A 22,262-nucleotide genomic window follows, 5' to 3' on the forward strand; every position below is an offset into this window, starting at 1 on the left:
CAGAGCAGGCCAGCCAGGGCGAGGAGAGCAGCATTCAGATGGTGATCATTGTCTCTCACATTCACACCCAGCTGCCCTATGTCACCACATCGTTCCTTATTTGCCAGCGATTCCATTGTTTTGTGCCTCCACACAGCTCTGCTCCCCCCTTCGAGCTATGCCGTAGGTATAACGGACTGGAGTGAGGCACTGTAGCGGGCCACCACCACCCCCTCTCTCCCGGCCCTCGCCCGCTCCATCTCTCTCCATTCCTCTTTTCCTGTACCAAGTCTTGTCACCGTTACATCTCCCAAAGCCTAGTGGTGGGCTTAATCACTCCATTAAGAGGACATTATAATTCTAAATAGGTATTGCCAAATATTGGCTCATTCAAGTTTGTAAAACAAACTATCTGTGGGCACATGTCTTCACCTCCTCTTTGTAAGTCCACTGTTAACAAAACTCCCATTTATGCATCCTACCTTTTCCACTCCGCCTCGATTATTCCCACTCCTAGGCATGTCCCACCGTCCTGCTTCCCATCTAATAGCTGATACTTATCGCCAGTATCACTGTGACCGCTTCCCTCTTCCCTTCCACTACACCCACACTCACATATTAACATGCGCACTGCCAGTGGGACCCCTTTACTCCCTAAACTTACTGGTGTTTAACAAGTGCTGTCTTGTAGTCACCTAGTACTCCATTATCAAAATGGCTGACCGCCAGAGAGCGGCTGGCACGGCAGTCAGTGCTCAGCCCACGGGGCAGACTGGAGACAGAGCCCCGTGCTTGGAGCTCCACTAACGGACAAAAACGCCGCCACACCGGTAATACACCCTAGTTTCTCCTGAACACTGAAAATACAACCACTGAAGGAAGAGACGCAATCAGAATTAAAAGAGCAAAGGCAACAGCAAATCACCAATGACCTAGCTACCCAAATGGGCAGATCCCAGTACAAAATGATAAGTAACATGAAAACCAAGACAAATTATTTCCTCCAAAAATTACCAAATGATCCATAATGAATGATCCTGATCAAAATGATGGGATCAAATTCTAGATAGAGAATTTAAAATAACTATTACAAATATGGTAAAATGAACTCAAGAAGGCACCAATATTTTTCCAAGAGACCACAGATACCTGAATAAAAGAAAGAAGTCAATCCATGATATGAAATAGACTTTAATAAAGAAATAGAAATACCAAGGAAAACCCAAACCAAAATGATGAGGGAAACAAAAAACATAAGTTAAATAAAAATTTCAATGGAAAAATCTTATCAAAAGAATGGATAATGTGGAAGAGAAAATATCAGGGTATGAAAACAAAATATAGAAATTAGAATATTTAGTCAAGGTCAATGATAGTTTTGTTAATTGTATAAATGGAACATGCAAGAACTCTGGGACTCTATGAAAAGACAAAAGCTTTGTATCCTAGGCATACCAATAGGAGAAATGTTTCATGCAGAAGACACAGAAAACAACTTTAATAAAATTAAAGAAGACAATTTCCCAAGTGTAAGGAAGCCCAGATACAAGAGGCACACAGAACACCAAAACAGGCAGGAACAAAATAAAAACTCCTCACATCAAATTATATGCAAACCATTAAATGCAGAGAACAAAGAAAATACATAGAAAGTTGCAAAAGAGAAAAGCCAAGTCACATACAAGGTCAGACTCATTTTAATAACTGCTGACTTTTCAATCCACGTCATGAAAAAAAGAGGAGTTTAGACATATCTTTGAAACTCTTAAAGAACACAAATACTACCCCTGTCTAATATTCCTGGCAAAACTATCTGTCAGAATTGAAGATGAAAGAAAAACTTCCCACGACAAAAGCAGGCTAAGAGAATTCATGACTCTCAAGCCAGCCCTACAGTGGATACCAGAAAGGGATATTTCCGTCTGAAGAGAAAGATAAACACACTAAAAGGACTACAGTAGAAAAACTCAGATATCATGACATTCATTAAACAAAAGAAGACTAAGAAATTCCCAAATACTACAAATCAAAAGGATTATAGACAGTAATACTCATCTTTCAATAATAACTTCAAATATCATTGGTCTTAATCTCTCTACCCCAAAATACAGAAGAACAGACTGGATTAGAAAACAGAATCCTTCCTGTCCTGTTGCTGCCCCCAAGAAACACACCTTACTGCCCAAGGCCAAACACTACCCTGGGGTGGAAGGACAGAGAAATGTACTCCAAGCACATGGAACTAGGAGAGCAGCAGACACTGGTATTCTGATACCTTACAAAATTTACTTCAAATCCATTTTTGTTTGATGTTTGTTTTTTGGTTTTTCGAGACAGGGTTTCTCGAGCTGTTAGCGTGCCCACGCCTTTTTTTTTTTTTTTTTTTTTTTTTTCTGTAGTTTGGCCTTTCCTGGAACTCACTCTGTAGCTCAGACTGGCCTCGAACTCACAGAGATCTGCCTGCTCCTGCCTCCCAAGTGCTGGGATTAAAGGCGTGCACCACCACCCGGCTTCAAATCCATTCTTATCAGAAGAGATAAAAGGGTTATTTAATACTGATCAAGGGATCACTCCATTAAGAGGACATTATAATTCTAAATATGTATGTGCCAAATATTGGCTCATTCAAGTTTGTAAAACAAACACTACGAGATTTAAAATCACAGATTAGCCCCAACAGAGTAATAGTGGGTGACCTCAATACACAATTCTCACCCTTAGATAGATCACCTATACAAAGAAAAAAAAACCCTGAATAAACACTGGAATTAAATACAATGAATCTAACAGACATCTATAGAACATTCTACCCAACACAATGAACACACCAAAGAACACACAATGTTCTCAAGATCCTAAGTTACCTTCTCTAAGACAGATCACATATCAGGAAAACAAAGCAAGTCTCAACAAAAACAGGAAAATTTAAACAGCTACCTGTATTCCATCCAACCATAATGGAATGAAGCTAGAAATCTTCAGGAAAAAGAAACTGTACAAACTCATGGAGATTAAACAACACACTATTGAGTGATGAATGGGTCACTGCAGAAATCAAGAAGGAAATAAAAACAAAACAAAAACCCTAGATTTAAGTGATAATGAAAATATAACCTGTCCAGATCTATAGGATTAAAAAAAAAAGTCCCAAGAAAGAAGTTTATAGCTAAGTGTCTCTATTTAAAAAACAAACAAACAAACAGAGATCTTATCTAAGCAACCTGACAATGAGCTCCAGGACAAATCGATCCCACAGCAGGAGACAGAACGAACAGTGTATGTCAGGCAGAAACCAAAGAAACAGAAATGGGAAACAAAATCAGCATCACCAGTCCTACTCAGGTGTGTACCCTGTGAGTTGCAATAATGACTAGTGACATGGTCACTCACACACATGGTACAGAGACAGCAATGGGGACCAATCACCAAAATGGCATGATACCGAGACACATTTACAAGGCTTGGGGTGGTAACCCCAGTGCTCAGGAGGCAGAGAGAGGGAAAGGGATCGTGAGTTTAAGGTGGGCTCGGTTTATGTGGTGAGATACTATCAGAAAAGGCAGGAGGGAAGGAAAGAGAACACACACACACAAACACACACACACACTCACACAGACATAGACACACACACACTGACATAGACACACACACACACACACACACACACACACACACACACAGGCTCACAAAAAGTAGGACACCTCTTTGGTGAGCTTTCCTGAAAGCTGTTCCAGTTGGTCAGAGTGTTGGGACATGCACTAGACCATGACATCTTTGTTCTGGTCTCTATGCCAGAAGCTGCCTCCTGTTGTGTGCTAGACAATTAAGGCTGTTACATTTTCTGTCGTGCCTCCTACAAAAGGACACTGTAAATAACAAATGAGGCATCCTTTGAGTTTTTGATGCTTCACATATTAAGAAAAAAAACAAACCATAAGCCCCTTTCCCCTGAAATTTAACTGAGACTCATCTGAAAACTAACAGGAACATGTTTAACTAATCAGTGTTACATCTGAATCCTTACTTAGGCAAAACCCAAAGTAAGTAAAACCTCTGCAATTCCTTATACATAAAACATTCTGTTTTAATAATAATAAAATTATTATTAAATAATAAAATAATAATAATAAATTGTGACCCCCTTTATTACCTGGATTTGTAAAAGGCACCACTCACGAGGGTGACTGTTAGCGTACTTGCTTCCTCAAGTATATTCACTCCCACTAGAAACCACTCTCTTCCACGTTAGCTCAACAAAGCAAAGACGACCACAGCTCCGACCGCTTCTTTTACTTATTAAACAAGATCACCCAAGTCTTACTGTGGAGTAGCAAACTTTTCAGTTTCTTTTAAAAAAATACAGAGAAATCACATGTGTAACTCTTATTATAAATTATGTCCAAGTTATTGTTTGACAATTATATGCTTTATTAAACTTGATACATTTACTACATAAGAATTCTGTGAAAAAAATGGGCTATCAAATTATTTTACATCTGGATCCCTGCATTATAAAGCCTGTCCCCAAACTTTGCCATCTTGCTATTCCCTCTGTCTATAAGCACTCATGACTAAAGGCAGCAACAGTTTTCCTGGGAAGAAAAGATTCTTCTTTCAGATGACCCTTCTGTGATATTCCAAGCCCTCCCAAGCACAATCAAAAGCCCGGAGCCTATCTCCACGAAGTCACCCCCAGGGGTGAGCTCAGCACAGCACCAGGGTAGGAGCACAAAGTCCACACAGGGTCAGCCTCAGAAAGGGTGTCTTCTTTCCAACCGGTCAGCTTTACTTCGACTATTCCAAAACTCCTTGGAGGGCTGTGACTTCTGGGAAGAAGAAACAGAGAGGAGTAGGTTTGAATATCCACAGAAATGGGAAAACTGCCCAGTCACCCACACCAAGACATAGATGTCAGAAAACAAGTAGTTTTGCAAAAGGCTCTCCAACATGTCAGAAGTGGACCAGAGTGCCACTGTTTTCTCTCACCAGGCACGGGGGTCTCTGCAATGAGGTGCTTGTGGTTGGTAAACAGGTCTGCGGATTCTTCTAGTGATCTCTCCTCTATGTCTGACTCTGGGATTGGAGCACAGCCACCTGAATGGAAGACACAAGCAATATTGTAAGCAATCGCTGAGGAAATCCGTCTCTCCACACAGTGACCACAGCTCAGAAGTACGCTACACTTGACAGCAATAAGTGACATGATGGAGATTGTCAAGAGAGAAGCAAAAACGTTCGTGTAAATGTCTTGTTTTATTCAAAGTCCTGGGAATGCATTATTGACACTGAAGCCATGGTCGTGTGATTGGAACTTGGCAGAAGTGACAACAGCATCATCCTTCAAATGTCCTTGTTTGGTCAGAAAGGGCAAAACCTACATCAAATCACTACCCACAGCATAGCAGCCCCTCTGCAGAAACTCTCCCCCATACAGACCATCAGAAATTGTGACACACACAGAATACACACAGAAGAGAAAGAGCACCCCCTCCTGTGCAGAGGAAGGCTACCAATGTTCTATGACTATGGAGGGCCTTCTCTAGACTTGATTCTCTCCCTGAACCCGGCACCTTATAGGACAGACACCCCCACTTCATAACGCAACAGAAAAGCCATGGAGCTGCCATGTGGGACACGTCAGTACAAAGGGGGATCAAGGAGGAGCTGATTTGCGAAGCCTGAAGATGGACCACTTCGCTGCAGTCACCCAAATCCATGTGTGAGCTTCCTGACGTGGTCAGCAATGCCGTCTATTTTGCTATTGCTTCCTGGAAGTGAGTTAGCACGCTGTATACTGTACAGGTTTTTTCCAGAGCCTTTCTTCTTCTTAATGAAGTGTGATTTCTTTCTTCTGAGTGCTCTCACACACTGAGTCCAAAGCCTCGGCACTTAAGTTTGGTCTTATGTGTGAAAAGTTTTATGATGCTCATGACATTTTGAGAAAAGACAGTGTGAACATCACTTTAGAAGAGGGGGCAGAGGCAAAATCCAGCTCTGAAGGAAAATGCACCTTGCCACCCACACCCCTGCATCTTCACTGAGAAATAAATTGGTGAGGGAAACTGGAGAGAAAGGTTTCCAAGTTCATAAAATGAGAGGTTCCCTGGGAGCACTGAATTTATCCATCAGTGGGTGGGGTTGAACTGGCCCAGCTCTGTCTGCAAATAGCAAGGCCCCACCTGTAAGGAGAACCAGGCTTAGTTTTAGTCTCTTTCCAAAGCAAAATCATGACAAGAACTATTATTATTGTGCACTTTCTAGGTGCTAAAAGCTCCCTATACATTATCTCAGTTAATCTCTGTACCTCATACCATGAGTAGATATTATTCTCACTTTAAAGATAGGAAACTGAAGGTCTCATGAGATAGGGTAAATCACCAAGGTCACACAGGTCTGTGGGGCTTGAACGTTTGAGGAAGCCCATGGAATAGCCTCTTTCTTCCCTTGTCCACCCCTTCTAACTGAGGTGGAGAAAGGCAAGGCACCTGGCAATGGTGAGCAGGGCTTGGAAGCACTACCCAGGCCAATGACAGGGAGGAGCAGACCGAAGGGGTACACTAACTCTGTTGAAGGAACACTGTCCCCACAGAGAAAGGGAGAGGTGCTGTTTCCACCGGAGACCCACAAATCATTGACTTCCCATGCCCAGTACGACAAGGTAGGAAGAGAAAGGAACCGGGAATGATACACTCATGAAGCTCCCTTCACATACAGGAAAACTTGAGTGTGGCAGAGCTACCTGCTCCAGCAGGCGAGAAACCGTGCAGTATCTACTGTCTGCAGCAAGTTTCCATGCATGAATTACTGTCCACCCTGGCTCCTGGCTGACTCACTGCGAGGCGAGACTACATATGAGGAGGGCTTAGGGATTACGGACTGTCCTAGCTTTTTGTAACACGGGCACAAAAGGGAAAGTCAATGGTTACAGATAAACAGCAACCAACACAATTTCTTCTGTATCCAGTGCTCTACTCTCCGCAATGCTGTAATGGGCAGTGACTATGTGTATCTTCTCTCCACCCCTCAGAAATTCCCATTTCCTGACTAGACACACCTCAGAGGCTGACCAGTCACTTGCTCTAACAATACAGGTCATTTGTACCTCCATGTAACCAGATTGCTCAACCAAGTGTTGAGTCTAATCTCCTTGCCTTGGGTCCTATTTTATTATAAAATTAACTGATACTAGATGTAGTTATAAACATCAAGTCTTCAAGATGGAACTTGGAAGTCAGACTGGCCACTCATCTGTAAGAATAAGGGGCTCCATGGCTGGCTGCTAGAAGGAATGGTAATCACTCTCATATGCAACTGCTCATTCATGGTTAATCGAGATGGACATGCAGGAGGTCAAGATGGAGATTCAGCTGCTGGGGCATGGGAATGTCCATTGTGATAAGGATTCCAGTTTAGGATGGCTGGTTCTAAGGACCAGATAACTTGCTATAGGAAAAGGGCAGGCTCAGTGAAACTAATGGGCCAAGGAAGGTAAATGCAGAAAGTCAGGGACCCTCCTGGTATCATTGGGATAAGTGAGGCCATCTTCTCAGCACCAGAAGGAACACCTGAGAGCTGCTTCAAAACTCAGAATCCCAAGGCCAGCCTATACCAAATTCATCCTTAAATCTGCTAAAGTCAGATGGTTATATTTGGTAAGAATTTTGCTAGAAGATGATGTATACATATACATATATATATTTATTAAGATATTAAAAGTAAGCAATAAAAAGAGAGAAATAAAACATAAAACTTCCAAACTAACAGACTCTCTGAAGCTCATCCATGGATGCGAAGTCCGGGTCCCATGGACGCCAGATGAAGTACCCTTGGCTTAGAGCCCATTCCATAAAAGGAGAAAGAGAAGAAAACCCACAGCTGGATGGAGTCCTCCAAATACAAACAGCCTGTGTGACAGGAGCCAACAAACTGGTAGATTCAGCAGAAACTGGGGATTCCTGACCTGATACCAGGCAAGGACCTGTGGGAGGACAGGAGCGCAACAGTCCTGGGCACCCGCTGGGCACTGGGCACTCTGCTGATGCACATCTGCAATATGCTAACTCACTCCATCATCAAACACCTCCCCCAAAGGGCTCCGTCCCTCACTATATTGCCTATAGAAACCAATAGTTTTAAAAATGTTTGGATGTTGTTTTGTTTTTCAAGACAGAGTTTCTCCATGTAGTCCTTGCTGTCCTGGAACTTGCTTTGTAGACCAGACTAGCCTTGAACTCAGAGATCTACCTCTTCTGCCTCTGCCTCTTGAGTTCTAGGATTAAGCTACCACTTCTGGCTTAAATACTTTAAAAATACATAATGTGAAATGTGTAAAGGGAATTACCAGAAAATGAAAGGACAAAGATGCCAGCTCTTATTTTTAGGTATGAGAGTCAATATTTGCCAAGTCCCTTGTCAATGGCTACACATATTCTCAACAATTTTTTCTCAGTTTCAGGCAACAGAAGATACAGTCTGGCCACACTGTAAGCACTGCCATCTACAAGACATGGTTTGCCTTAATTAATGGGATGTTTAGAATTGGGGTTAGTAATTACAGAACTCCCGAACACACCAGAACCTTTGTTATCTAAGACTCCAACAGCCAGTAACTAGTTCCTTTTGGCAATAACATAGGCTTCTCCCATTTCATCTACGCCCTTTTCCACATACATCCTACTTCCAAGTTGCCACAGTGTTCAGAAAGTCTCCCCCACCAATGCAGACATCCAAGTTTTGCTTCCGCTGTTCCTTCTGTCACCATAGGAGACCCACTTCTACCTTCTCCTGGGATCTTTAACAAGATGGATTCTCATTGAGGAACTCTGGCATGTGAAGTGAGAACTCTGGATACATTTTCAGAAGAGAATAATGTTTTCAGTAGCCACTACATTACAGAGTTCCATTACAATTAAGCTATTTGCTTTAAAGAATTTCTGGGCCAGTCTGGAAACCTATATATAAAAATTTTAAAAATGGCACATGCATTATGAGCATAATAAAATAACTCAGGAAAAAAGGTTTATAAGTTAGAGATTACATTGATGATGTTAGAAAAACAAATCTATATAGAACTTTACCACATCATTCACATCAAATTGTCCATCAAATTCTGTATCTGATCACTCACCCTTTCTGTAAACTAATAATATTTGAATACACGCACATGGAAACCTGCTTGTATTTAGAAAAGAAAGTAGAAAATTTCAGCAAAAAAATCCCTCAATGACCAGGAATTACCTCAGCATTTGAAAAGAACATTAGGACTTTTCCTGGATTCCAAGTAATTCTCAAACCTGTTTCTACATTCAAAAGCAAATTGTAAAAGACTTCTTTCTTACCGAGAACACCTATTATCAACAGAAAATTACGTGGGGGGGGGATGGGGGATGGGAGCTGGAGGGAAGAAGGGGTGAGGAGGTGAGGCTGGACAGCAACAAAACGAGCTCGGGCTTTCTCTGCAAGGTGCTGTTCCGCAGTTGACAGCATTTAAAGGTTAAGATAGAAGAAAGGAAGAAACAAGTACAGAGATCATCTAGAATACTGGAAACCAAAGTCAGAATGCAAGCTGAGCAGCTTTACAGTGACTGGGAGAGCTGGCGTGGGAAAGGACGGGGCAGGCAGAAGCCAAGTCCTCTGTCTGCTCACTTCCATGACACAAAGACTTCATCATGGCCAATTGTGTGTGTGTGTGTGTGTGTGTGTGTGTGTGTGTGTGTGTGTGTGTGTGTTCTTCGGTATTTATAAACAGAGGACCTTACTGACAACAGGCAATACAATCACCAAGGCCAATTTTAAGGAACACATGTGGTATCTGCAGATATGGAGCCTGTCAGTGTAATACAGTACCGCAGAGATACTGTATTGATTTCTGGTGACTTATTTTCAGGACAGCCAGAATAACAAAATAATAGGATCAGAAACCAAGATAAAGTATCTAGGAAGGGGGCTGGAGAGGTGGATTTCACACAGACTGACAGAGCCTGCAGCTAAGACCCAGCTCCAGAGAAAATAGGATGGTCTCTGCAAACATCAGCACTCCAGGCAGCTGGCAGCTCTCCGACTCAAGCCCCACCTGCCGCATCTGCCTCTCCCTCTTCCTCCTGATGCGTCTCCTAACACCTGATTCCACCCCAGTGACTCCTGGTGGCCCAACTAGCCTGCCTCACTTTTACTTTGCCCTCAACCTAAACCAGGGGCTTGGCCAGATGCAAATACTGTTTGGCCTCTACAGACCAGCTGGTCTCTGCTGCCACTGTTGTGACGAAGCAGCCAAGTTCCATGTGTACGCGTGACCATGTGCTGGCTGGGTTCCAACAAAGCTTTATTTACTAAAGCAGGTGGTGGCCCAGGTCTGGCCCACAGGCAATACACTGCCATTCCTGACCTAACGAGGCTAATGGGAAGGTGCTCGATCAGCATGCCTTAATTCCCAGGCTTGCTAGAGGCATCTGTAACACTGCCAGATGCCTTATCTTACAGCATCACCGCCAGCATATCTTCTAGTTACCACAGCAGTTCCAAAGAATCATTGCTCGTCAGCAAAAAATGTTCTTGTTTACACAGCCACCAACTTCTGCTCTCTTACTAGACTGCTTTTCTGAAACAGTTTCAGCTGTACAGAAAGATTCAGTAGGTTGTACAGGACTCCCATGTACCTTTATCACTCTCCCCACATCTCTCACTGGTGTGGTGTGGTTCTACATTGAGGAGCTAATACTGGCATGTTGCCTTGACAAAGTCCGTGCTTCTCAAAGATGCCCTTCACGTCTACATACTGTCCATTTTCTGCTACCGATGCTTTCCAAAATACCAACAGCTTTGGTGGTTCTGTCTTCTCGGCTCCCCTTAGTTGTGACAGTCTTTCCTTGTTTTGGTGGCCTTGATGGTTTTGAGATCTACTGGTCAGCTGTACAGATGTGTGGCAACCCAGGCAACTGCTTCCCCGCGGCACTAGCGCCCAGGCTACTGTCCGTCTTTCTCCTTCATCCACCCACTTCTAACACTGGATTCCACCTGCAGTGAATCCCAATGGCTTTTCTGCTGGGGTTTGGCTGGGGTTTTTCTTATGATGAGGCAGTGGAAATACTAAGGGGGAGTTTGTTCATAAACACACTATATTAATATGGCCTCTGGGTGTTTCATCTGCTCTGAAAAGTGAAACCAAGTAGTCAGTGAAGGGAGAGGCCACAGAAGGGAGGAGGCAACACACAGTGCTGAGGGGCAGCAGGAAGGTTCTCATCACTGCGGTGGACGCCCAGCGCCGGGACAGGTAGAGATTACAGGAGACCGAGAACACTCTCTTCAGCATATGGCACATTCCACCTTTTTATTAATTTCCTCAGGATACTTTTGTGGAGTCAAAGAACTTTGGTTTTAAGTTCAAGCGACTTTACTTAAGGGACACTAAGAAAGAAGCTGAGAGAGGGTGATCGATATCATTAGAGCTTTGACAGTGACGCCTCTTTTCTAGGACTGAGTCACCTGTATTTGTCTGTCCTAACTAACAACACAGAAAAAAAAAATGGAAGGATGGCAACCTGCTCCAGGGTATATTTAAAGACTTCTGGACCAGAATATGAGGCGAGAATCGTTTTTTCTTCTCGTGTATTTAAGAAGTATCCAGCAAGTAGATAATCACAGAGAATCCCACAGGCCCCGCTCTCTACCTGCCAGGCAAAGTCCGGTTTTCACAGCCTGAATTGCCACTAAGAGTTAAAAGGCAGAAACCTCGAAAATACATTCCAGGAACACTTTTCTTTTCATCAAGATTCACTTGACGAAGCAAGTTTGGGTTTGTTTTTTGAGGATGACATTCAAACCTTACTTCAAAGATTTATAATTCATGTGAAGTGTGAGGAATGGGTGTCTTTCTAAAAACCACACCCAGGAACTCTCTGTAAGTATAGTCACTTAGAAAATTGACTCTCTTTCCCTCACTTATTCCTCCCTCCCTCTCCCCTCCCCCTTTCCTCCCTTTCTCCACCTTGCTCTCCTCTCTTTCTGCATGTTTATACATATGCACCCATGGACAGTAATGACTCCATCCATGCTTACACACTGAATTGTTTCAGGTGTACAAGATCAGCTACAGTCTAAAAATATTAAGTGGAAAACTTCACAAAGAAACAAGCAAAAGCATTTCAGTTGTGTGCAGTGAGGGGAACACAACAAAATCTTGCAATACGCTGATCTGACGCACCTCTTCCAACCCAGTATATGCATCATCCCTTCGTCCAGTGTATTCACGCAGCACCCACTGACCTGTCAGCCACTAGGGATCCTCTCCATTGTGAGATCAACTACGGCGGTAGTGCAATGTAACACTGACTAGTCTTACTAATGAGCCCAGGCCTCAGGAAGACTGACACTGTCATTTGGATATGACGAGCAGAAGCTGCAAAGTACTTCCTGGAAGTGAAAGGGGGAACACTAACTTTAACTTAATCAAAGAAAAAAGAGTACGCTGAGAAGAAATTTTACAATCATGAACTTGACAAGAAAAAAAAGATTGTAACTGAGTTTGCACTTCTGTTCCAGCTGTGTTTACTACTCAGAGGTAGGGCTCAGCACTACACGTGCTTTCGTAATCACTATAGAGCTTGGAACCTGGTGCCTGCTGTATATAGAAAGGTTTTCCTGATAATTCTCTACTTTGCCATGTTCTAGTTGTATCAAATATAGTTTTTCTAGCCAAAGGGGGAAATATGTATGAATGTATCCTGCTGTATGCTTGTATAGAAATTTTGGTTGAGTATTTATAAATATTTTGGCAAAATAGGAGAATGGAAGAAAGAATAGTGAGTAAGGGAGAGAGGTAAGCAGAAAGAAGAAAGAAGGAAAATTAGCCATGTATTTTATTTTTCTCTGTATGTACTTCCATGTAAGATAATTGAGGTGCCTTTCTGAAGGTACAGATGACAAGATATCAAAGCATACAAAATATGTGAGTGGCTAGAAATTTAAACCTGAATAGATAGCTAGTAGAAAGGATTGTGGATAAACACAGACAAGGACTTAATGAGGGGTGCAAAAGTCTCTGGAGAGAAAGTGACCAAGCCCTTGGTCTCAGCACATGCTCTTCCTCCAGTCTCCACACCAGTGGGCCCAGTCTGTCCTCACTGGGTCTTGACATTTCCTTAAGCGATTACCACAGTTGGTAACGCTATGATTATTGGGGTGATTTTTTTGCCCATGTACACAAGCATTGCGTGGATGTGTGTGTACGTTTGTGTTCTGTTCCCACAGGCCAATTTGGAGAGCCATCACCGTGTGAATTTGGGTTTCCAAAGGTGTTCACTGAAGCTGCTTTCCAGAAAAACTCACATACAAGATCGGTTAACAAGGACCAGAGGCACAGACCTTGTCAACGCTTGTCTTAGAAACTATGCCCACAGGAAGTACTTATTCTCCCTCATGTGTTTCCACCATACATAGTTAGTCAGGTTACTAACATATAATATAACGTGGCTCCTACTCTTTCTGCTTTTTATTTTTGAGATAGGCTCTCACTATGTTGCCCAGGCTAGCCCCAAACTCTCAATCCTCCTGCCTCAGTCTCCTAGGTGCTAGGATTTCAGCCATGTACCACCATGTTAAGACCAAACTGTTCCTGGAGGATATATGCCAATCTCTCATCTCCGTTTTCCTTCCACCCACTACTGTGTATAATGTGGAAACATTAACTTGGCACCATTGTACAGCTTTAAAACTCAACAAGATGGAAATAAATTGTCTTTCTGTACAGTCTTGGATTTCCAATTCCATGACATATTTCACTTCTCTGTTGCCCGAGAATTCATTCTCCGACTTTGCTCTCTTTCTGTAATTGTAGGGACCACACTGATCACACTGGAAACAGCCCAGCCATCAGCAATGGAGAATCATGCTTAGCTGTAGAGAGGCAGGTGAAGGTCACTGGTGAGTGTGCCCCACATAAAGCCCCGTGGAATGTGTGCAGCTCCACTCTGTTGCCTAATAACCAACTTTGATCCCCCCACACAGTGAGAACTTAAAACACATTCAAGACTATGCATGTACTCCATGCTTAAAAATATTTCCATTTCTCACCTCCCAGCAGATACCAAGTGTGTGAATAAAAGGGAGCCTACTACATTTTAAGAGGTCTAGCATGTGTCTCAACAAGTTTTAAAACCCCCATAAAGGCTGAACACTCAGCCCCTCAGGCTATAAGGGCTCCAGTCAGAGTCGGGATTTAAGAGAGCAGGGTGCTCCTGGCATTAAGATATTTCCACAACTTTAATAACATTAGGTGCCCGAGTGTTGTAGCTGGACCACTGGTTAGAATATAGGCCTACTTGATGGAAAACATTAAGAAATTGCAGGAACACAGCTATTTCCATCCATTGATGATTGTGTAAACAGAGTGTACCAAGAAGAAAAAAAAAAAAGAAGGCTTATTTACAAAAAAAGCAAGCACAGTCCATAAATCCTACAGATTGGAAGGGATCCAGGCTAAGAATTTCTCCAGATGTCAGTCCGTAAACAGGGCTTCATAAAGTGAATTCCCCCAATTAATTGTTGGCAAAATTATCTCTAGACTGTATTGGCACGTTGTGTGCCCCGCTGTATGTGGGAGGACGGGTGACAGCCTCTATAGATTGTTTCGGATACATGACATTCAGGAGGAGAAGGCAGGGTGGGCACATCCCTGACACAGTGAGAAGGGACCATAAACTCATCACTCTGGGACTTGGAGTTGTGCTGGCCTGAGGAAACAAGAGCTCTCAAATTTGTGTGCATTACATCTGTTTTTCTAACACATTAAGTTCTTAACCTGCAGCACTTACAGAGACACACACCCAGTAAGAATATAAACATGGAAACTTTAAAAAAGCTACTCACTATTTTGTTACCACCTCCAATCACAATGTTTTTACACATGTTAGCGAGGCTGTTAGAACATCCAGATGCGATTACAAAAGCAATGCCCGGTCATTGTGAAAAGGTGGGGGAGAGGAGAAAGCTAATATCTACTTCCTCTGCCAGCTGGTCAATGTCTGGAGCACTCTGCCATAACATGCAAGATCTACTGCCTTTTAACTACATCTTTCTATACTGATAAGTTGAGTCATTTTTTTTGTTCAAAATGAAAGCAGTTGTGATTTCCATTTCATTTTGAAATCTTAAGGAAATTCAATGTACAATTGGAAAGAGGCATAACTCTAAGACATTACCATTTAAAATACTTTCCTGCCTTACTCTTCAGAGGCCCGTGCTCTCTCACAGTGCACAAGCACAAGTGAGACATTATAGCTGTAGCTGTGAGAGAAAGGAAGCCAATAGCTCTGCAATAATAATCTCTGAAAACCAGGAGAATGGAAGCATAACCCTGGCATGTCTGGACACCGCACAGAATGAGAGCTGGTGTTCTTCATGGCTTCCTCTTGCAGAAGGGGATCCTAGCAACCATTCTTCATCTTAAGCTTCTTTCCACAACCCAACTAAAAGCCAGAACCTTGATCAGATTCTATTGTTTGCTTAATAATGGCAGAGTCTAGGAGGTGAGACTTAAGAATTAAGAGTTGAGCTGGGCCCCTGCCTTACAGGCAGGTGAAGGAGAGAGACAAGAGAGCTCTCTGGAGAAGGAACATTACATCACTGTCTTCCACACACAGTGAGGACACCGAATAAACACTCAGGACTCCTTCCAAGGCAACTGCACTACCCAGTGATCTGAATGCCCATTAAACAATGGCATGCTTTGTGGAACAAGATAATATACACAGGATGGAAAGCTAGACCATCAACCATAGCAAGAGACATTCTAAAAGGAGGCATGATGGCTAGTGTGGCTATGTTGTGAACCTGTGCTTTGTTTTCCTATATATATGTATGTACATATAGATGCATGAATATATGGATGTTGGATGTATGCATGCACATATGTACACACATACACACACGGATACACATATATATGTATGTATTTATGCATACTTTGATTCAGGGTTTTAATATGTATTGAATGCTTGATCCTCTAGCCTCAGCTTCCCAAGTGCTGGGATAACAGATGCAAACTACTTTTTCATGTGGAAAATACAGCATTTCCTTTCTGAGAGATGAGGGTTAAATTAAGGCTTATAATGGATTTATCGTAGTGCTCTGCAAGGCATAAGGCCACCAATGAGTGCTGGCCATGATTTTCAGCATCAGCCCCAGCTGATGTCAGTCATTTCCGTTCTAGCCAGCTGTGCATTAAACAGCAGGCTATGAGGCCATGAGGTCATGAGGCCAGAGAGGATTATATGTGACTTTCTAAGATCCACATAGGCAAAAGTTGATGGGACATGTAGACCAGTGGTGGAATGCTTACTGCCAGACCTGGTGGCCAATGGAAAAAATATCAACAAAGTATTAAAAACAAATCATAGTCCTTTTAAGAGGAAATTACTAATATTCTACTGTCAAACAACCATTCTTTCTGAGATCACAGCAGGAATTTTAAAAGGGCAATGGTAGAGCTGGTGGTGATGGTGGTGGTGGTGTGGTGGTGGCGGCGGGCGGCGGCGGCGATGGCGGTCATCACTGGTGTATAATTGCATTGGTCACTCTCTGTTTACCAGCAGTGTTCTTATTACTGGGAAACACAGCCCATCAGAGACTATGAACTAAATGGAAGAAGTATTAAGATGAAAGAGTGAAAAGAGTGGTAAGTTTGCTTTCTCATGGGAAACTGCACTGGCCAGCAGATGAACCTTGAAAGAGGAAGTCTGCTGACCTAGTGTTACTAAACATAGGAGGCAGCCAAGGAACAGCGAAGTAGGGTAATGTGTTTAAATGTATGCCTCGAAGGAAGCAAACACCAATTATTTTTATATGACTTTAATTCTCCCAGTGAATACTTTATGGGTGTTGGCAAGTCCTTCTGGAAAAGGAAGGGATTATTAATGAAGGATTTGGTGGCAACCACTTACCAGTACCCTGAGAAATAATGCTTAACAAAGAATCGTTTAGTTTATACCTCATCTCTAAAAGATTTGGAAACTTGAAGAATCTTTTCAAAAATGGTAAAAAGTAGTATGTCCACATATATTATCCTTTTCATTTTTGTTTCCATAGCCTATGTGACAAACAAAAAAACTTTACATAGGAAAATAAATACACAGAGCAAAGTAGTTGAATTTTTCTCTCTCATGCAGAGTGGTTGCTTAATAATTTCTTTTTTAATAATTAAAACTTTATTTAAAAGAACCTGCAAATAAATAAATAAAAATACCATATGGTGGTATTTTATTTGTGCTGAAATGTGATTTTATTTGTATGTTAATAAATAAAGTTGCCTGGGGATCAGAGCTAAAAGCAAGCCATTTAGCAGAAGTCTGGCGGTGGTAGCACATGCCCTTAATCCAATCACATGGCAGGCAGAGTCTCTGTGTGTTCAAGGACACAGCCAAGTGGTGACCCTAACCTTTAATCCCAGTTCGAACCATAGAGACCTGGAGGTCTGTATAGACAGGCAGTGATGAGGAAATCATGTGGTTGGGAGAAGGTAGAACAATGAGAAAGGCAATAAAAAGATAGGTCACACAGGAGAAGGTCTCTCTCTCAGTGGAAGAGACAGCAGTGACTGGTAAGCTAAAGATAGTCTTGGGCTTCTTTAGTGCTCTGATCTCTTAGGCTTTAACAGGTATTTGGCTCTGTGTTTCTTATTTACTAAGACGGTTTAGAATTTCATCTACAATACCCACAGTGAAAGTAGCCACATTCAACATGTACACACCTCAATAAACTTGTATGAAGTCAGAACATCCATTCTGACCTGTAGGGCTCCACAGTGGATTTACTTTTTCTTTCTTTTTTTGTTTGTTTTGTTTTGTTTTTGATTATTGTTTTCTGTGGCAGGGTTTCACTCTGTAGCCCTGGTTGGCCTGGAACTCATAATGTAGACCAAGATGGCCTCAAATTAATGAAGATCTGCTTGCCTCTGCCTCCCAAGTGCTGGTATCAAAGGTGTGTGCTACCACAGTCAGCTTCACATTAGATTTTACACTTTCACTATCAAACACACTTTTATACACTTATATCTACCACAAAAAAACCCTGAAAAATCCACAACAGAGTTAAAACTAGGAGAACAATTATCTTTATAAACTCTTTATATGACTCATGTGTCTATTTTCTGCATTTAGCCCTTTCTCATCACCTAATAGTGACCCTTTATTGTTCTCCTTTCCACATGATACACTACCCATCTGCACATTTGTTTACATATCTATATTGGGTTAGGATCCATGAAGTTCTTTCCTGAGGTGGGTGACCTTACTATCACATTGTTATAGTCTCTAACTCTACTCATTTCCTTGTGAACTTTGTGATTTCATTTTTGCTAGAGTTGAAAACTATTTCATACTACGTATTACCAGACTGTCATTATACAGTCTTCTGTTGATGGACAACTAGACCGGTTCCATTTCCTCGCTATGGTAAGTGAAGGAACAACAAACACGGAGGGACAAACATCTCTGTCGCAGGGTATGGAGCTCTCTGGGTATATATGTTCAGGTCTGAAGTAACTGGGTCATATGGTGGCTCTATTCTTTTTTTTTTTTTTTTTTGAGGAATCCCAATAATTCATATGGAACCACAAAAGACCATAAATACCTAAAGCACTCCTAAGGAGTAAGAATGCTGCTAGAGGTATTACAGAACCCAACCTCAACTTACACTACACAGCCATAGTGACAAAGACATTCTGGTATGAGCATAAGCACAGACAGGTAGAACAACAGACTATAATAGAACATGAATATTCAACAACAAAGTTAGGCCCTCCTAATTTTTGACAAAGGAGGTATAAATACACATTGGAAAAGAGTGCCATTCAACAAATGGTGCTGGAAAAACTGGGTATCTGGGTGCCAAAGAATGAAATTGGGTTCATAACTTTAATTTTGTACAAAAATCAATTCAAAAATAGATCAAAGACCTTAAATTAAAACCTGAAATGCTGAAACAGATAGAGGAGAACCTAGGAACTCTTTCTTAAGACACTGGCGTAGGACAGAAGTTTCTGAATAAAACACCAATAATACAGGAACCAGCTCCAGGTCCCAACAGATGGGACTACAGTGAATATAAAGTTTCTGCATAGCAAAGGAAACTAACAGAAGGGCACTCAGCCCATGGAATGGGAGAAAAATCAGTTTGGTTTTTTTTTAAGAAACACAAATGGCTGATAAACTATTTTTTAAAGTGTTCGATATCCCTCGCCCTCAGGGAAGTGTAATGAATAGTATTTTGAGATGCCACCTCACTCCAGTCAGAAGGGTCGTCATCAACTAATCAACTGTCAACTAATGATGAAGAAGATGTGGAGGAGAGGGAGTCTTACTCAATGCTGCTGGGATACCAGTTAATTCAGCCATTGTGGAAGTCAACTGGAGAGTCCTCAAAGAATAAACACATCCTTGTTGACTTCAAAAAGAATTTTTTTCGGGTTTGTGAGCCAAACACAGTTCAATAGTATGCAGGCCAGCAAATCCAAAGATGGTTGCTTGGCTCTGTATTCCATCTTATTTTCCTAAAATATAACTTATTCACTCATAAATTCTTACACCATGTAAAACATAGCCTCTCTCACACAGTTAGCTCTCAAAATTCTCCAGCTTCTTCAGAAGTGAGCACCCTAGAGTTAGCCTGTCAAGATTTTAATTCCAGTTCTGCCATTACTATATTTTAAAAGGAACTAGTTGCTTACTCTTTCTCTGCCTCAGCTTTCCTGTTTGTAAGAGGCAGATGTTAACTATAGCCAATTCATAAGAAACCTGTAAAGATTAAATGAGTTAATTATGGAGTAATTAACTCCAGACTGCCTGGTTCAGAATGATGAACAAGACTTACAGGAAATACATCACCACTACCATCTTGTTATATATCACCAGCTTTTCCTAATCAAAGCCTGAGGTTCTTATGTGTGATGAGATGGAGAGCAGGAGGCGAGAGGATAGCAAATGTAAGAAAGTGAAAATACCAGGAAAAGTGCATTGCTGAGCTAGCTAGCTATTCAAGGGAACATCTCACTTAGTTGTCTGACTTGGGAAAAATGACAGTGTCAAGTAGGAAATAAGAGCTTGGTAGCAATAGACTTATGATGTCGACAGTTCGATACTCGTGTGACAAGCCCATACACAACTCAACGACAATTTCCATTCTCATGTTCTCTCTGTGAGTTCTCTTTTCTTCATTGTGTATTTTTCGATCTGTTCATTACTCATAAGACTTTCTGTTGCGGTTCTCATTAATCTCGTGCTTGTTCATGGTCGTGTTCGTGATCTATACATTACATATATAGCAGTGTAATTGTCTCAGTGTATAACTGACCATCTCCTAACTGTCTTCCTCTCCTCCTAGCACTATATCCTCCATACGTAGTCTGACTAAAGGAGCGACTGCCAGCTCAATAATCTATCTGGGGTTACTCCTGAATTCAACCGCTCTAGCATTGACCTTACACTGTGACGACCTATAATTGATCTCTTGGCCTACTGCAGCTTGTTATACCGTAATCATGCTAGCCATGTGCTCACTTTAAAATTCTATTGTGCATCATGCTCATGCTTCTGTAGATTTAGACTACGCCGGCTATATTTTACCTGCCCAGCGAGGGACAGTGTCGTCTTGCCAAGACCACTTGTCTGGTTGGCTAGTAACCTGCACCTCTTGCAATACTGTGAATCTGCGAACCACATGCCTTCACTGCGTTTTCTCTCGTTTTTTAAGACTTGACAGTACCAGAAGACGTCCATGTATGGTGTGACACAGCAGTTTCCATCGCTCTGTAGCTTCTTGTATGAGGCGATGGTCTTCTGTGTATCGTTGTGCTTATATGTGTTCCTTCTTATTATGCTAAGTATAATTGCTGTCAATTGAGCTCTAGTAGTAAGCCAGTAAGAATGTTGAGTGAGTGAATAAGTGGAGAGACTAGGTATTGAGAGGAGAATTCTGAAATGTTGAAAGTCTGATAGGTCAGTGTGAAAATTGTCACTATAGCCATGTACAGAGTATCGTGAGATAGTACTAGCATGTTCTGAGTCTGTACATAAGCTACGTATGAATACTTTAGTGATTATATTAATGGAGTTTGAGGAGTGGATATAATAAGATTTAAGATAATACTCTTACATTTATATTCAGAAAGAATCTGCCACACCTACGATTAACTGTCTATGGAACCAAAAAGGACAATATCACTTGAAGTTTTTTATCTACTTAACCACAGAAGAGATCAATTGGATTATTAGCAGGTTAAGAGACTCAAGTAAATGAGTGAGAATTGCTATAGCCAATTCTACAGTTATTGATGCTGGTTATAGGATAGAGATATCCCATTTTGGAGTGATGTGACTCTCATCTTTTCATATTTTTATTTCAAGTCATGTATTAATTGTATCAGTATCTATTATGAATTCTATTGCCAGGGAACTCACTGTACATCCCCACACACAACCAACAACCACAACACGTTACACCTCGTTATTAGTAGACACAAAATATTATGTCTTTTTTCAAAAACAGGTAAAATGAATAATGGCTATTTCACTTTATCAGTTCTTTCTACTTATTTCTAACCAAAAATTTTTTTTATGGACTTAGTTCGTATATAGTCAATGTTGGGGAGAAACATTGATTATCACATTGCATTTAAAAAGTTTCATAAGAATAGATGATTATATACATACATTTATATTTTTAATGTAGTAATGAAGAGAGATTTTCACGATCATGCAGAGATGGTATGCATAAAATTTAATAATTGTTTCGTAGCTCATTATTTTTTAAAGACTATTTTAGAAATTAGAATATTATTGTAGCAAGATAATGTTGGGTTAAATTTATTTCTCTAATATGTTAAATAGTGATTTTTAATTACTCTCAATAATTCATGTATAATCTGATGTGGTCTGTGGAAGTATAGTTACGCATGGACTCTAGTCCCGCCGACTGGGCGGGCCAACGGCTCCAAGTGTACTTCTCAATCCAATGCAGCCCCCTCAGAGCTCACAGTCATTTTTATCCTTCCACTTGAACAACCCAGTCACTACAGCAGTAGCATACAGTAGCCTGTTGTTGTCAGCGACAGCCACTGCCCCTGCCATGCTGGCTCCACCAACAACACTCCCGTTTTTTCAATTGTCGTTGTGATTTCTTCAAATGAGCATTTTTCCAGTAATGATTCAAACCATTTTTTTCGCATTAACTGTCTTACTGGGTATGCGCTTTTCCAACCCCAGAATCTGACGGTGAAATTTGAGTTCGCGCTGGTA

General features: G+C 41.5%; 1 protein-coding gene across 5 annotated transcripts in view; it reads right to left on the minus strand.

The window, feature by feature from the left end:
- Window positions 1-4,254: 4,254 nt before the first annotated feature.
- Bbs9 (Bardet-Biedl syndrome 9) overlaps window positions 4,255-22,262 on the minus strand; it is a 436,605-nt gene continuing 418,597 nt past the window's right edge. For all 5 annotated transcript variants that reach the window (XM_028872560.2, XM_028872557.2, XM_028872558.2 and 2 more), the window contains 2 exons: window positions 4,966-5,073; window positions 4,255-4,805 (listed from right to left, as the gene is read on the minus strand). In XM_028872560.2, coding sequence (XP_028728393.1) covers window positions 4,774-4,805; window positions 4,966-5,073 — 140 coding nt within the window. In that variant the 3' untranslated portion in view covers window positions 4,255-4,773. The remainder of the gene's footprint in view (window positions 4,806-4,965; window positions 5,074-22,262) is intronic.

This window comes from Peromyscus leucopus, chromosome 7 (genome assembly GCF_004664715.2).
Source record: "Peromyscus leucopus breed LL Stock chromosome 7, UCI_PerLeu_2.1, whole genome shotgun sequence".
NCBI classification, from domain to species: domain Eukaryota; kingdom Metazoa; phylum Chordata; class Mammalia; order Rodentia; family Cricetidae; genus Peromyscus; species Peromyscus leucopus.